We start from the raw sequence: 16,168 nt of genomic DNA, 5'->3' as shown, positions 1-16,168 counted from the left end.
AGTAATATTCCATTGTATATATGTGCTACATCTCCTTTATGCAGTCATCTGTCCATGGACACTTAGGTTGCTTCCATGTCCTGGCTATTGTAAATAGAGCTGCAATGAACATTGTGGTACATGACTCTTTTTGAATTACGGTTTTATCAGGGGATATGCCCAGTAGCAGGATTGCAGTTGTATGGTAGTTCTATTTTTAATTTTTTAAGGAAACTCCATACTGTTCTCCATAGTGGCTGTATCAATTTACATTCCTATCCACAGTGCAAGAGGGTTCCCTTTGCTCCACACCCTCTCCAGCATTTATTGTTTGTAGATATTTTGATGATGGCCATTCCGACTCGTGTGAGATGATACCTCATTTTAGTTTTGATTTGCATTTCTCTAATGATTAGTGATGTTGAGCATCCTTTCATGTGTTTGTTGGCAATCTGTATATCTTCTTTGAAGAGAGGTCTATTTAGGTCCTCTGCCCATATTTGGATTGGGTTGTTTGTTTTTTTGATATTGAACTGCATGAGCTTCTTGTAAATTTTGGAGATTAATCCTTCATCAGTTGCTTCATTTGCAAATATTTTCTCCCATTCTAAGCATCATCTCTTCATCTTGTTTATGGCTTCCTTTGCTGTACAAAAGCTTTCAAGTTTCATTAGGTCCCATTTGTTTATTTTTGTTTTTATTTCCATTTCTCTAGGAGGTGGGTCAAAAAGGATCTTGCTGTGATTTATGTCATAGAGTGTTCTGCCTATGTTTTCCTCTAAGAGTTTTATAGTGTCTGACCTTACATTTAGGTCTTTAATCCATTTTGAATTTATTTTTGTGTATGGTGTTAGGGAGTGTTCTAATTTCATTCTTTACATGTAGCTGTCCAGTTTTCCCAGCACCACTTATTGAAGAGGCTGTCTTCTCTCCATTGTATATTCTTGCCTCCTTTATCAAAAATAAGGTGACCATATGTGCATGGCTTTATCTCTGGGCTTCCTATCCTGTTCCATTGATCTTAATTTCTGTTTCAGTGCCAGTATCATATTGACTTGATTACTGTAGCTTTGTAGTATAGTCTGAAGTCAAGGAGCCTGACTCCTCCAGCTCCATTTTTCTTTCTCAAGATTGCTTTGGCTATTTGAGGTGTTTTGTGTTTCCATAAAAATTATGAATTTTTTTGTCCTAGTTCTGTGAAAAATGCCAGTGGTAGTTCGATAGGTATTGCATTGAATCTGTAGATTGCTTTGGGTAGTATAGTCATTTTCACAATGTTGATTCTTCCAATCCAAGAACATGGTATATCTTTCCATCTGTTTGTATCACCTTTAATTTCTTTCAACAGTGTCATTTAGTTTTCTGCATACAGGTCTTTTGTCTCCTTAGGTAGGTTTATTCCTAGGTATTTTATTCTTTTTGTTGCAATGGTTAATGGGAGTGTTTCCTTGAATTCTCTTTCAGATTTTTCATCACTAGTGTATAGGAATGCCAGAGATTTCTGTGCATTAAGTTTGTATCCTGCTATTTACCAGATTCATTGATTAGCTCTAGTAGTTTTCTGGTAGCATCTTTAGGATTCTCTATGTATAATATCATGTCATCTGCAAACAGTGACAGCTTTACTTCTTCTTTTCTGATTTGGATTCCTTTTATTTCTTCTTCTTCTCTGACTGCTGTGACTCAAACTTCCAAAACTGTGTTGAATAATAGTGGTGAGAGTGGACAACCTTGTCTTGTTCCTGATCTTAGAGGAAATGGTTTCAGTTTTTCACTATTGACAACAATGTTGGCTGTAGGTTTCTCAGATATGGCCTTTATAATGTTGAGGTAAGTTCCCTCTATGCCTACTTTCTGGAGGGTTTTTACCACAAATGGGTGTTGAATTTTGTCGAAAGCTTTTTCTGCATCTATTGAGAAGATCATATAGTTTTTCTCCTTCAATTTGTTAATATGGTTTATCACACTGATTGGTGTGTATATAGAAGAATTCTTGCATTCCTGGGATAAACCCCACTTGATCATGGTGTATGATACTTTTAATGTGCTGTTGGACTCTGTTTGCTAGTATTTTGTTGAGGATTTTTGCTTGCATCTATGTTCATCAGTGATATTGGCCTGTAGTTTTCTTTGTGACATCTTTGTCCGGTTTTGGTATCAGGGTGATGGTGGCCTCGTAGAATGAGTTTGGGAGTGTTCCTCCCTCTGCTATACTTTGGAAGAGTTTGAGAGAGATAGGTGTTAGCTATTCTCTAAATGTTTGACAGAATTCGCCTGTGAAGCCATCTGGTCCAGACTTTTGTTTGTTGGAAGATTTTTAGTCACAGTCTCAATTTCAGTGCTTGTGATTGGTCTGTTTATATTTTCTATTTTTTCCTGGTTCAGTCTCAGAAGGTTGTGCTTTTCTAAGAATTTGTCCATTTCTTCCAGGTTGTCCATTTTATTGGCATATAGTTGCTTGTAGTAATCTCTCATGATCCTTTGTATTTCTGCAGTGTCAGCTGTTACTTCTCCTTTTTCATTTCTAATTCTATTAAGTCTTCTGCCTTTTTTTTTCTTGATGAGTCTAGCTAATGGTTATTCAATTTTGTTTATCTTCTCAAAGAACCAGCTTTTAGTTTTATTGATCTTTGCTATCGTTTCCTTCATTTCTTTTTCATTTATTTCTGATTTGATCTTTATTTCTTTCTTTCTTTCTGCAAACTTTGGGTTTTTTTGTTCTTCTTTCTCTAATTACTTTAGCTGTAAAGTTAGGTTGTTTGAGATGTTTTTTGTTTCTTGAGGAAGGATTGTATTGCTATAAACTTTCCTCTTAGAACTGCTTTTGCTGCATCCCATAGGTTTTGGGTTGTTGTGTTTTCATTGCCATTTGTCTCTAGGTATTTTTTGATTTCCTCTTTGATTTCTTCAGTGATATCTTGGTTATTAAGCAGTGTATTATTTAGCCTCCACATGTTTGTATTTTTTACAGATTTTTTTCCAGTAATTGATAACTAGTCTCAGCATTGTGGTTGGAAAAGTTACTTGATATGATTTCAATTTTCTTAAATTTACCAAAGCTTGACTTGTGACCCAAGATATGATCTACCCTGGAGAATGTTCCATAAGCACTTGAGAAGAAAGTGTATTCTGTTGTTTTTGGATGGAATGTCCTATAAATGTCAACTAAGTCCATCTTATTTAATGTATCATTTAAAGCTTGTGTTTCCTTATTTATTTTCATTTTGGATGATCTGTCCGTTGGTGAAACTGGGGTGTTGAAGTCCCCTACTATGATTGTGTTACTGTCAATTTCCCCTTTTATGGCTGTTAGCTTTTGCCTTATGTATTGATGTGCTCCTATGTTGGGTGAATAAATATTTACAATCATTATATCTTCTTCTTGGATTGATCCCTTGATCATTATGTAGTGTCCTTTTTCTATTGTAATAGTCTTTATTTTAAAGTCTATCTTGTCTGATATGAGACTTGCTACTCCAGCTTTCTTTTGATTTCCCTTTGCATGGAATATCTTTTTCTATTCCCTCACTTTCAATCTGTATGTGTCCCTAGGTCTGAAGTGGGTCTCTTGTAGACAGCATATATACGGGTCTTGTTTTTGTATCCATTCAGTTAGTCTATGTCTTTTGGTGGAGGCATTTAATCTATTTACATTTAAGCTAATTATCCATATGTATGCTCCCATTACCATTTTCGTAATTGTTTTGTGTTTGTTATTGTAGGTCTTTTCCTTCTCTTGTGTTTCCTGACTAGAGAAGTTCCTTTAGCATTTGTTGTAAAGCTGGTTTGGTGGTGGTGAATTCTCTTACCTTTTGCTTGTCTGTAATTTCTCCATGAAATCTGAATGCGATGCTTGTTGGGTAATCTTGGTTGTAGGTTTTTCTCTTTCATCACTTTAAATATGTCTTGCCACTCCCTTCTGGCTTGGAGTTTCTGCTGAAAGATCAGCTGTTAACCTTATGGGGATTCCCTTGTATGTTATTTGTTGTTTTTCCCTTGCTGATTTTAATATTTTTTCTTTGTATTTAATTTTTGATAATTTGATTAATATGTGTATTGGTGTGTTTCTCCTTGGATTTATCCTGTACGGATCTCTCTGCACTTCCTGGACTCGATTATTTCCTTTCCCATATTAGGGAAGTTTTCAACTATAATCTCTTCAAATATTTTCTCAGTTCTTTTCCTCTTCTTCTGGGACCCCTATAATTCGAATGTTGGTGCGTTTAATGTTGTTCCAGAAGTCTATAAGACTGTCCTCAATTCTTTTCATTCTTTTTTCTTTATTCTGCTGTGAAATAGTTATTTCCACTATTTTATCTTCTAGGTCACTTATCCATTCTGCCTCAGTTATTCTGCTATTGATTCCTTCTAGAGAATTTTTAATTTCATTGATTGTGTTGTTCATCATTGCTTGTTGCTGTTTAGTTCTTCTAGGTCCTTGTTAAACGTTTCTTGTATTTTCTCCATTCTGTTTCTAAGATTTTGAATCATCTTTAGTATCATTCCTCTGAATTCTTTTTCAGGTAGACTGCCTTTTTCCTCTTCATTTTTTGGTCTGGTGGGTTTTTACCTTACTCCTTCATCTGCTGTGTGTTTCTGTGTCTTCTCATTTTCCTTAGCTTACTGTGTTTGGGGTCTCCTTTTCACAGGCTGCAGGTACATAGTTCCTGTTGTTTTTGGTGTCTGCCCCCAGTGGCTAAGGTTGGTTCAGTGGGTTGTGTAGGCTTCCTGGTGTAGGGGACTGGTGTCTGTGTTCTGGTGGATGAGGCTGGATCTTGTCTTTCTGGTGGGCAGGACTGTGTCTGCAGGTGTGTTTTGGGGTGTCTGTGACCTTGTTATGATTTTAGGCAGCCTCTCTGCTAATGGATAGGGCTGTGTTCCTGTCTTGCTGGTTGTTTGGCATGGGGCGTCCAGCACTGTATCTTGCTGGTTGTTGAGTGGAGCTGGGTCTTGGCATTGAGATGGAGATCTCTGGGAGAGCTTTTGCCATTTGATATCACATGGAGCTGGGAGGTCTCTGGTGGACGAATGTCCTGAACTCAGGTCTCGCACCTCAGAGGCACAGGCCTGACAGCTGGCTGGAGCACCAAGACCCTGTCAGCCACATGGCTGCTGGTCTTGTAGAGTTTCCCGGAGAGGCCTGCCCAAAGGTTTTGCCTTCCTTAGTGGTGCTCCAAGTTATGGATCTTTCCTTCCCTTAATTTCTAACTCTACTTCCACCTCCTCTACCCCCTCACTTTCCTTAACCCACCAAATCATATCATCTTGGCTGTCATTCTTTCAGGCTTCCCTGCCATTCCGGTTGATGTTGGAAGCAGGTGCCTTTTGTGACAGACTAATTAGTTAGCTAATAAATAATCCCTCTCAGGTAACTTCATACCTAAAGCAAGTTGGAAAGGATATGTCTTTTCTTCAAGGAGGCTGTTGGGGAGTGTATAGAATTAGAATTACAGGTGGGGGAGGCATTTTTAGGTAAAGACCTTTTACCATCTTTGAAATCTTTAAGTAGGTAGTTGCTTAATTTGCCCACTTCTAAGGCTGGCCATCGAGACCAGAGAAGGAGATGGTGTGTTTATTAAGAACTAAGCTAGGCAGTGATTTGCCATTTTACTTTAATAGCCTAGTGGCTAATCACTTCCATATGTAAATGAGAAATTTAAACATAACAGAAGACAGCTGACTCTTGGAAATTTAACTGTCATGATGTACCCCAAAATGCAAGTGAAAAAAATGACTAAATGAACACTCAATAGTAGTTGCTAATTTGTTCTCAGTGTTTTTAAAAAGAACTTGTGGAATTATCATTATATATCTAATAAAACCTAACATTATTATCCCTGTTTTATAAAGAAACAGGGACATCAGAAGGTTCTCATACTGAAGCAGGGAGAGGGTTAGAGACAGAAGAGTTGATGAAAGGAGGGAGAGAGTGTAGGTGCTGGCATGGCTCTCCTCCAGCCATTTCCTCCACCTCCCAGAGGTATAAAAAGCAGTCTACTTGGGCTTGAGGCATAAGCTGAAGAGTGAAAGCCAAGCGTTCTCTGCCTTTGCTCTCTAGCCAGGTGATAAGACTGCTATCTGTCAGGCCCCTCTAGAGGCTCTATCATTATGAAGTGGTTAGGTGCATTTGTTTTGGAGTCAGACAGACCTGCCCATCCCTTCTGCTTGATAGAGGTATGGTCTGCAGCAACGTGAAGTCTCTGAGCCTCAGTTTGCTCATCTGTCAAATGGGGAAAATTATGATGTCTCCCATATGAGAGGTTACTGTGCTAATCCGTAATTGAGCTAATGCATATTAAGTAAGAAGTTCAACACTGACCCACTGTATATGCTCAATAAATGGTACTATGATCATTATCCTCTGGGGGGCTTCAAGGGGAACCAGATGCTAGGGTCATTTTCCTTTAAAAAAGATCTTCCTTAGCCTGCAAAATAAAATATAACCTGCTCGCTTCTGATGTATAAGACCCTTTATAACAGAGTTTCAATACACCTTCCTCTCCACCTTCATCTTCTGCATGCCTCCCCACCTATGTGAGGTTCCATCCTCATGGAACTCTTGCTAGTTCCCAGAAATGCCTTTGTATATGCACTCCCTCTAGGAAGTCCTTCACCTCCTCCTACAGTCCTTTAAGACCAAGCTGACATATCTCCTTCTTGGTGAAACAGTCTCCTTACGCTCCCTCTTCTGCACCGCTATACATAACCTAGATGGTTGTTTTAAGCCTCTTGTCCTGAGTCTTTTGAACTTTTTTTGACTAGGACCCACATTTTAAAAATATATTTTATCTCATGATCCAGTACACACATACATATACATTTTTAAAGTTTCACAGAAAGTAATTATCTTTTGCTATGTGTGATACACTCTGTTATTTTCTATTCTTACTATCTATCCAATTTCACTTAAAACAAATGCTGATTGCAATCCATTAAATTCATCTCATGTTCCTCTAAAGGAGGGGATACCCTGAAGCTTAAGAAAAAGCACTTATCCAAAAAAGGAACCCTGTTTCACTGTTGGTAGGAATGTAAGTTGGTGCAGCCACTGTGGAAAACGGTATGGAGGTTCCTTTAAAAACTAAAAATAGAGTTACCATATGATCCAGCAATCCTAGTCCTGGGCATATATCCTGAGAAAACTCTAATTCAAAAAGATACATGTACCCCAGTGTTCATAGCACTATTTACAAAAGCCGAGACGTGGAAGCAACCTAAATGTTCATTGACAGATGAATGCATAAAGAAGATGTGGTGCATATATACAATGGAATATTACTTAGCCATAAAAAGCATGAAATAATGCCACTTGCAGCAACATGGATGGATCTAGAGATGATCATATTAAGTGAAGTAAGTCAGAGAAAGACAAATATCATATCACTTATATGTGGAATCTAAATAAATGATGCAAATACTTATTTACAGAACAGAAATAGACTCACAGACATAGAAAACAATCTTATGGTTACCAAAGGGGACAGCGGGGGCAGGGGGAGAATTTGGGATTAACATATACACACTACTATACATAAAATAGATGGGCAAGAAGGACCTACTGTACAACACAGGGAACTATATTCAATATCTTGTAATAACATATAATGTTAAATAATCTGAGAAAGAAAAAATATACATACACACATATATATATATATAGAACAATCAATTTGGTGTACACCTGAAACTAACACAACATTGTAAATTAACTATACTTCAATTTTAAAAATGGTTATTAAAAAAAACCCCACTGCTCTAATCCATATCCTGGATCCAGGGCTTCTGTTTCCATGGTCATTTCTGGCTCTGCATTTCTGCTCTTGTGTGACTCTAGATCTGTGTAATCTTGCCTCCTGCAGTGATTCCTTTCCCTACCCTCCAAGTCAGGGGTCCCCAACCCCCGGGCCTGCAGACCAGTACTGGTCCTCGGCCTGTTAGGAACTGGGCCGCACAGCAGGAGGCGAGGGGCGGGCCAGTGAGCAAAGCTTCATCCACTGCTCCCCATTACCGCCTGAGCCATCTCCACCCACCAACCCACACCCGCTCCCCTGTCCGTGGAAAAATTGTCTTCCACAAAACCAGTCCCTGATGCCATAAAGGTTGGGGACCGCTGCTCCAAGTCACTCAGATCAGTAGAACAGTCACTTATCCTTAATTTCTACTGGAAGGCCCCAGTATAATTATAGATGTAGCAGATTTACTGAATGCTTATAAGTAATTGGGAAGGGTGGGATTACATGATAGTTCTGAATAGCAGATTAAATTTAATATTGGCACTTCCCCATTCCCAATGAGATGCAAGAACATTTCTGCCAATTCAGGCTCTAGTTGCCTGTCAACTGCCCTGTCTTCCTCCATCCCCATCTCTTACAGACCCCAGCAACCCAAAACAAACAAACAAAAAATCCCTCCATGTTATTATGATGAGTAATTCAATTATATCTAGCACCCTAAGCCCAAGCTCGGTTCAGGACCTTCCTTCACATAGCCAAAGATATATTAATGTGCTCTATAAACAACAGGCTTCAGTTCCAGGTCTCTCCTCTACCTCTCCACCACTGGGCTCTATAAACATCAAAGAGAAGAAAAGATTTATTTCCTCCATAATATGAATCATGTTAAAAGGCAGATGAAGCCAGAATTAGGGTTCATTTTGTTTTTGTACTTTTTAATTGAAGTATAACATACCCACAGAAATGTGTACAAATCCTAAGTAGATAGTACAAGAAATTTTCATAAGGTTCACATACCCATGTAACTAGTACCCAGATCAAGAAACAGAAGATTGTCAGCTTTATAGCTCCCTTCTCCCAAGGGTAACTGCTATCCGGACTTCTAACATCATAGATTGGTCTTGACTGTTTTTGAATTTTATATAAATGGAATCATGTAGTATGTATTCTTTTGTGTTTTCTTTGGTTGAACATCATGTGTGTGAAATTCATCCATATTATTATGTGTAGTCATGGTTCATTCATTCTCATTGTTGTAAAATCTTCTATTGTGTGAACATACCTCAACTGATTTTCCCATTCTACTGTTGATAATTTGAGTAATTTTTAGTTTTTGAATATTGTGAATAGTGCTGCTATGAACAACCTTGTATATATCTTTTGGTGAACAAATGGCCACATTTCTGCTTGGTATCTATGTAGGAGTGGGTTTGGATTACAGGTAAAGATTATAGGTAAGAATATGTTCAGCTTTAGTACACATGTCAGTCTTCCAATGTTCTTTTTTTTTTTTTTTTTTTTTTCCAATGTTCTTATATTCAATTCAGGTTTTAAAAAACAGTGGTTTTCATTATTATATACAGGAATTTATTTTTATTAGAGCACTTACCATTTGAATTTAGAGAATGTATTCATATGTCTGTCTGCCCCACTAAACTGTGAGGTCTTTGAGAACAGGCCCAGACCATTAGACTTGGTATTGAGCATATATCCCAAACTCAATAAATATTTGTTGTATGAATGAACAAATTAACTTACAGCACTTCCGCAATTTGCCATGAGATATAGGCTAGCTTGGGTTCTTAGAAACCCAATTATAGTAAATGCTATTTTCTTATATATAAAATCAACCAAAAATTCTAAAATACACTTGTATGATTTCACAACCTCTTTACTATATCTGAACCAACCAATTGTTCAAGCCTCTAGCATAAGTTTCCTGGCTCTGGTCCATAACACCTCTCCTGGATCAGACCTGGCTTTGGGATTCCCATCCCCATTTAGTGATGGTATATGTGATGGATGAGATGCAATATGCCTTGAAATGGGATAAGAAAATGCAGACTGGTAATAAGAGATGGGGAGTCTAATGAAATAAGGGCTACATAGGAAGAAGTAAGGAGGAAATATGTCATAGGAAGTATTTAATGAGATACAGGGTAGGGGAGATGCACTGGAGACATAGGGAGTATTTTCAGAAAAGTACCTTTTTACCAAAGGTTTTAGACACCTCCTGGTCCTAACTGAAACCTGGTTCTCCCCTACAGCTGTTTAGTCACTTTTTATTTTCTTGATTTTTATGCCTCTCAGAGTTCAAAGGCAAGGTGAGGTTCTCCTTGATTCTCATTCTGCCCTTCTAGTCCACTCCTTCTCCAACCTCATTAAGGATTCCTACTCCCATGAAGCTTAGGCCATTTAACTGGACTATGGTTTGTCCTTTGTTATTGCTATGAATTCTGAACTTCTTGTCACCTTTTCTTATTCACTGAAGCCTTTGGCAACTGTCTTACAGAATTCCTCACCCTCTAACTCTGGTCATCCACCTAGAAGACTTCACTCCTTTTGTGAAGCTACTCAGGCAACACTCAGGAACCTCCTCTTTGGTCCTTCTCTTCCATTCTCCTTCACCCATCTGTGAGCATGGAATTATCAGATTATGAAAATTCCACTTAAAATTGTTCTACCTCTGAGATATTAAATTCAGATAATCCATTCTCAAACAACAACCTTCTAAATTTCCATCCTGGTTACTCAGTGACTCATCACCAGCTCATTTTACTTCATTGGGACTTCCCGTCTGTTGAGTTCACTACTATCTACTTACTGAATAGCCCCTGTCTATCTCGACTTCCCTTCCTACTTAGTTTAAATTCCACCCTTCATCCTGCAAACATTCTTGTCACAATAGCTGAAACTCTCATGGCCCACAGTATTACAAGTCAGTGTAGGCAATGACAGTTAGTGATGGATGTGTGTGACAGATACAATAGTGAAATGAAGAAAGTATAATGAGAGGTGGAGTCTCTAAATAAAGAAAGACTACTTAATGAGATGCAGGGAGAAAATGAGATGTGGCGGAAAGGTATGAAATTAGATACAGTGTATTTGCTGGCAAAACTGAAAACCTGGATTGTCCTTAATTTTCCACTTTTTCTGTACCTACACTCAGGTTACTGGGGAAAATCACACAATTTGGCAGATAGGTACACTACAAGTTTATAGTGACAAGTTTCAACAAAAATATTTAGAGCAAATGGTAAGAAAGCATTATATAACGAAACTTGTGGTATGCAGCAAAAACAGGGCTTGAATAAAATTCTCATCATCTTAAATACTTATATAAGAAAAGGCTGGAAAATTAGTAAGTTTCTAATTTAAGAAGCCAGAAAAACAGAGTAAACCCCAATACAATAAACATGAGTATAAATCAATGAAATAGAAAACAAAAATACAATTAAAAAAAGACTAGTAAAGCTTAAAGTTGGTTCTTTAAAAAGAGTAACAAAATAGATAAAAATTAAGCAAGACTGATCAAGAAAAAACAGAGCAACACAAATAATTTCATTAATCAAAATGGAGACATAAGCACATGTATGTTTGTAGTGGCTTTACTCATATCACATATCTGATAAAGGACTACTATCTAGAATATATAAAGAACTCTTACAACTCATTGATAAAAAGACAACTCAATGTTTAGAAAGGCAAAGGATCTGAATAGGCATTTCTCCAAAGAAGATACATAAATGGCTAATAAGCATCAGAAAAGATGCTCAACATCATTAGCCATCAGGGAAATGCAAATCAAAGCCACAGTGAAATGCCTCTTGCAACCCACTGGGACGGTTATAATAAAACAGGTAATAAGTGTTGACAAGGACATAAGAGAAATTGGAAACATTCAATTTTAGAATAGGAAAACATTCTGGCACCTCTTCAAAAGGTTAAACATAGAGTTACCAATTGCACCCTGAGGTACCCAAGAGAAAATGAAAATATATGTCCATACAAAAACTTGTACAGCAATGTTCATAGCATGTTTGGACAACCCAAATGTCCATCACTACTGAATGGATAAACAAAATGTGATATATCCATATAATAGAGTATTATTCAGCCATAAAAAGAATGAAGTATTAGAATACACTATAACATGGATGAACCTTGAAAATATCATACTAAGTGAAAGAAACCAGTCACAAAAGACCACATTATGGTATGACTCCATTTATATGAAATGTCCAAAATAGGCAAATCTATAGTAAAAGAAAGTAGATTAATGGTTGCCAATGTCGGGGGTACGGTGGGAATGAATGCTAGTGACTGTGGAGTTTATTCTTGGGGATGATTAAAATGTCCTGGAATTATATAGTAGTGTACAACTTTGTGAATATACTAAAACCCACTACAGTTACACTTTAAAAGGGTGAATTTTATGGTATGTGTATTATATCTCCCCCAAAAGTCCATAAAAGTATATCCTAAGCAATGTATTTTTTAGACATAGAGTGCTTGTCAAAACCACATTTTAAAAAATACAAAAGAATGATAAACTCTACATCAGAATAGTAGTTTCTTTGGGTCACAAGGTGGCAGACGAGTACAATAGGGGGATACCACATAGTAGATCCTAGTTTTTACCCATGTTCTTATTCTCAGGCCAAGTGATAGATTCATGAGTGAACAGGTGAAATTAGTGACCTATCCAATTCTGAATACATGAGGTCCATTAAAACAATAAACAATCTCTCAACATTTCCTGGCAATCTTACTGTGCCTCTGTATGCAGCACTCTCTAAATAAACAATTTCAAACTTTATTCTCCTTAATCCACCAGTCTTCCACTATTTCACAGTGGATGTGATTCTTTTTTCCGTCCTGTTACATTATAGTAGGTCTCTCCCCTCCTATCTAAGGGCAGTCTCTGTGCTCTACCTGTGCTTCAGATCCCAGCCCTGCCCTCATTCCTGTTCAAGGACAGCATTTCACCAATTATGCACCTCTTTACTGACTCTTTCCTATCAGTTTTTTTTTCATTATCTATCAGTTTTTAAAGATGCTCAAATCTCTCTCATTTTAAATAAAACTCTTCCTGACTCCTATCTTCCTACTATGGCTATCTATCAACCCCTGTCTTTCCCTTCGAGGCAAAAATTTATGTACCCTCAGTACATCTCCACTTCCTGATCATCCTCTGCTTCCTACTCATTCCAGCTGATTCTCTACACACCTGCATGTGTCTTAATTCAATGGAAAATTTCCAAAGTGTTTCACTTACCTGTGTAAAAGTTGACACTGAGCACTCCCCCTCCTTTTTGAAATGTGCTCTTGACTTCCATGCTACCTTGGTTACTTCTCAGTGTCCTTTGCAATGGCAATTCCTCTACATAGATATTAAATGCTCCAAATTTCTCTTAAAACTTGGTCCTAGGTTCTCTGCTCTTCTTCCTTAGAGATTACATTTAATCTTAAAGCTTTAAGTGCCATTTTAAAATTCTGACTCCCAAAATTTTGTTTCTAGCCCATCAGCAATCTGGGACTATCAGAAAGAAATCATTGCTAGCTCAGGGATCTATTTCACCTGTTTTAACTTAACCCTTTTTTAGATGACATAGTTTGATTTAAATGTTTGAGGCGGAACTCTCTTATCCAGCATGTTCTCAAAAAGACAGCCATCACATCTGAACTCCATTATCCAGTTTGCTCTCAAAAAAAAAAAAAAAAAAAAAAAAAAAACCACCACAGACCGTACTCATGTTCTAGCTCAGTGGTAAATCCTGGGCCAAATCATTCTGCCACATGGATCCTGATAATTTTCCAAGTGCTCTTTCTTGTTTTCTAATTGTATTCTTTTAAAAAAATAGCATCTTATTTTTGTTGTGTTAGACACAGTAACTTTTTAGGGTCTCTGAAAAAAACTAGGTTTTTGATGTTAGTTTCTCCTGTTCCCTATGTTGCCTCATTTTTGTTTGGCTTTTAGTCAAAGGAACAGCCTTCCTTGTTGGCGGCTGTTCTCAATTCTCTGGTATTCCTATACTGTTCTCTTCTCATTTTAGAGTGAGGCACAAGTTGATAGGAAGCTCTGTGCACCTCAGGGAGGGGGTTAGGTTCACTGTGGGTGATGAGGAAAGAAAAATAGACTCTTCCTTTGTGGAGCCTTTCCTTGGAGGCAATTCAATACTACCTGAGAAGGATCCTTACTCCTGAAGCATGTAAGCCCAATTGCCACTGCTCTGGAAACAAAGTGGAGTTGCAAAGCCTATTGCCTTTGTGTGCTCCCAGGGCACCCTGACCTACCACAGCACCTAACACGCATCTAATTACTTTTTTTTTAATTTATTTATTTTTATTGAAGTATAGTTGATTTACAATGTTGTGCCAGGAATTACTTTATAATGTATGTTTTCGCACTATATTATAAGCCCAATGAGACAGAGACCATGTATGTCCTTTTACATATCCCCAGCACCTAGCACAATCCGGGGTACACCTAGCACAAAAATGTTTGCTGAATAAATAAATGGTAAGAGCTCTGGGTCAGGGGAACTACAGGGTGGTCTCTGGCAACACTAGAGTTTTGTTTAGGATGAAGGGACCTTCAAGGATCAGAATCCTTCTACCCAGAGGATTTGAGATTCTGCCTGAAATTTGGATCAAGCCACTTGTGTTCTCCACAGCCCACGTATAGCCTACAGCTCTAAATGTCACAGATTCCTCTTTTCTCAGTAGTCTGCTCCTCTGCAGATTAAATGAACAAAATGCATGCCCTTGATTATGGATTATATTGCTTGTTCTTGGTTCTTTTGCTTGCGCACATTCTAGTAATTATGCAAGAAGCTCTCTTATTCTTTAAGCTTGGCAGACAGCCTGTATAAAGAGCTTACCCTCTGAGGATGGAATGGGCTTGAAATTCTTCTCTATTAAAGTTCCTTTTAGGTGGTGAAATCTGTTCTACTAGTTGGGAAGGAGAAATGAAGTTGCTCTTTGGGGAAGGAGCCTTATATACAGACACGCTAACTGGCAACCAGTATTTTGACTGACCACATGCCATGCTGGGAGGCATATGGGAAAGACAGCAGAGGCAGAAAGGACTTGAACATGAGGGATAAGAGAGAGCAGGAAGAAAGTTACCTATAAGGAAGAGAGAAGGGCTCATTATGGGAAGGAGAAAGAGAGGAGAAAGTGAGGCCCTATGCATGAGCTAGGCTGGGCACAGGCTAAGCTGGTGTAACAAAAGACCAAACCACACTTGGCTTACAGAACACAGAGCTTTATTCCCCTCTCCTATAATACTCAGAAGTGGGCAGGCCAGGCAGTTGGGGTGGCTTTGCTCTGTGCAGTCTTTCAGACCCAGAAACCTACTTTTTCTTTACTCCTCCATTCCTTAGGGTGTTATCTTTGATTTCATGGTAATGGCTAGGATGTCTACTTTCCCTTTGTAGGAGGTACTTTAGAGTGCCCTATTCTGTAAGGAAAAGAGTAAGTTCCTGAGGAGTCTAGGGAGGGTTAAAAATAAGCCCAAAGCTCCAAATCTTGAGATACTGAAGGAACTTACTTACTCAAGTTCACAGTTAGGAATATTCCATATCCAAAGAAACAATAGTTAGGTAGTGTTTGCTTCTTCAGAAGAGGAAATGACCTAATATTGTCGAAGTCCAACTCCAGTTTTGAAAACAGGTACTGAATGTCTTAATTGCATCTCTCATGCCTCAATTTTTAAGCAATTTTCCATTTCCTGGAAGAGTCAGGAAAAGGGAAAAATATATAATTCATTTATATTGGTTTGCTATACTAATTACTATTTATCAGATTCCCTTACATTTTAGTAAAAATATAATTTGCAAATATAAAGGACCAGGTTCACAATCACTGCTCTAACTACAGAGAATTCTGATTTCTTTCTTAAGCAAAGCACTAGTCCAAACATGGTCTCTTAAAAAAAAAAAAAGCTGTTTTGCTTCCAGCTAACATACTTATTTCTATCTTTTTATTCAGGTGCATTTTTTGAAAAGAACCCTCTGAAAAACTTCCAACAGCTGGATTTGGCAGGAAATTGTGTGAGCAGTGATGGATGGCTTGCCTTCATGAGTGTATTTGAGACTCTTAAGCAACTGGTGTTTTTTGACTTCAGTACTAAAAGACTTTTACCTGATGCATCATTAGTCAGAAAGCTTAGCCATGTGCTATCCAAATTAACTTTTCTCCAAGAAGCTAGGCTTGTTGGGTGGCAATTTGATGACGATGATGTCAGTGTTATTAAAGGTGCTTTTAAACTAGTAACTGCTTAAATAAAGGGTACCCTAAGCCCATGAATGCTCTGGGGACCCCATTACTTTTAGCCTGGCGATTTAAAACTCTTTGCTCATCTAGTCCAAGAGTCTGAAAGTAAATGGCAATCCACTATACACCTAAAAAATATCCTTCAGTGTCTGCCTAACTCACCCCTTCTAAACTTT

General features: G+C 37.9%; 1 protein-coding gene across 3 annotated transcripts in view; it reads left to right on the top strand.

Annotated features, from left to right (window-relative positions):
- The window catches only part of NLRC4 (NLR family CARD domain containing 4), a 38,888-nt gene extending 22,838 nt beyond the window's left edge, over positions 1-16,050 (top strand). For all 3 annotated transcript variants that reach the window (XM_024732079.1, XM_024732087.1, XM_024732074.1), the window contains one exon: positions 15,708-16,050. In XM_024732079.1, the coding sequence (XP_024587847.1) occupies positions 15,708-16,000 (293 nt within the window). In that variant the 3' untranslated portion in view covers positions 16,001-16,050. The remainder of the gene's footprint in view (positions 1-15,707) is intronic.
- The last annotated feature ends 118 nt before the right edge of the window (positions 16,051-16,168 follow it).

Source organism: Neophocaena asiaeorientalis, unplaced genomic scaffold (assembly GCF_003031525.2).
Source record: "Neophocaena asiaeorientalis asiaeorientalis breed wild unplaced genomic scaffold, Neophocaena_asiaeorientalis_V1.1 scaffold18, whole genome shotgun sequence".
In the NCBI taxonomy this organism is placed as follows: domain Eukaryota; kingdom Metazoa; phylum Chordata; class Mammalia; order Artiodactyla; family Phocoenidae; genus Neophocaena; species Neophocaena asiaeorientalis.
The sequence above is the reverse complement of the archived record's forward strand: the minus strand, read 5'-3'. Positions and strand labels throughout refer to the sequence as shown.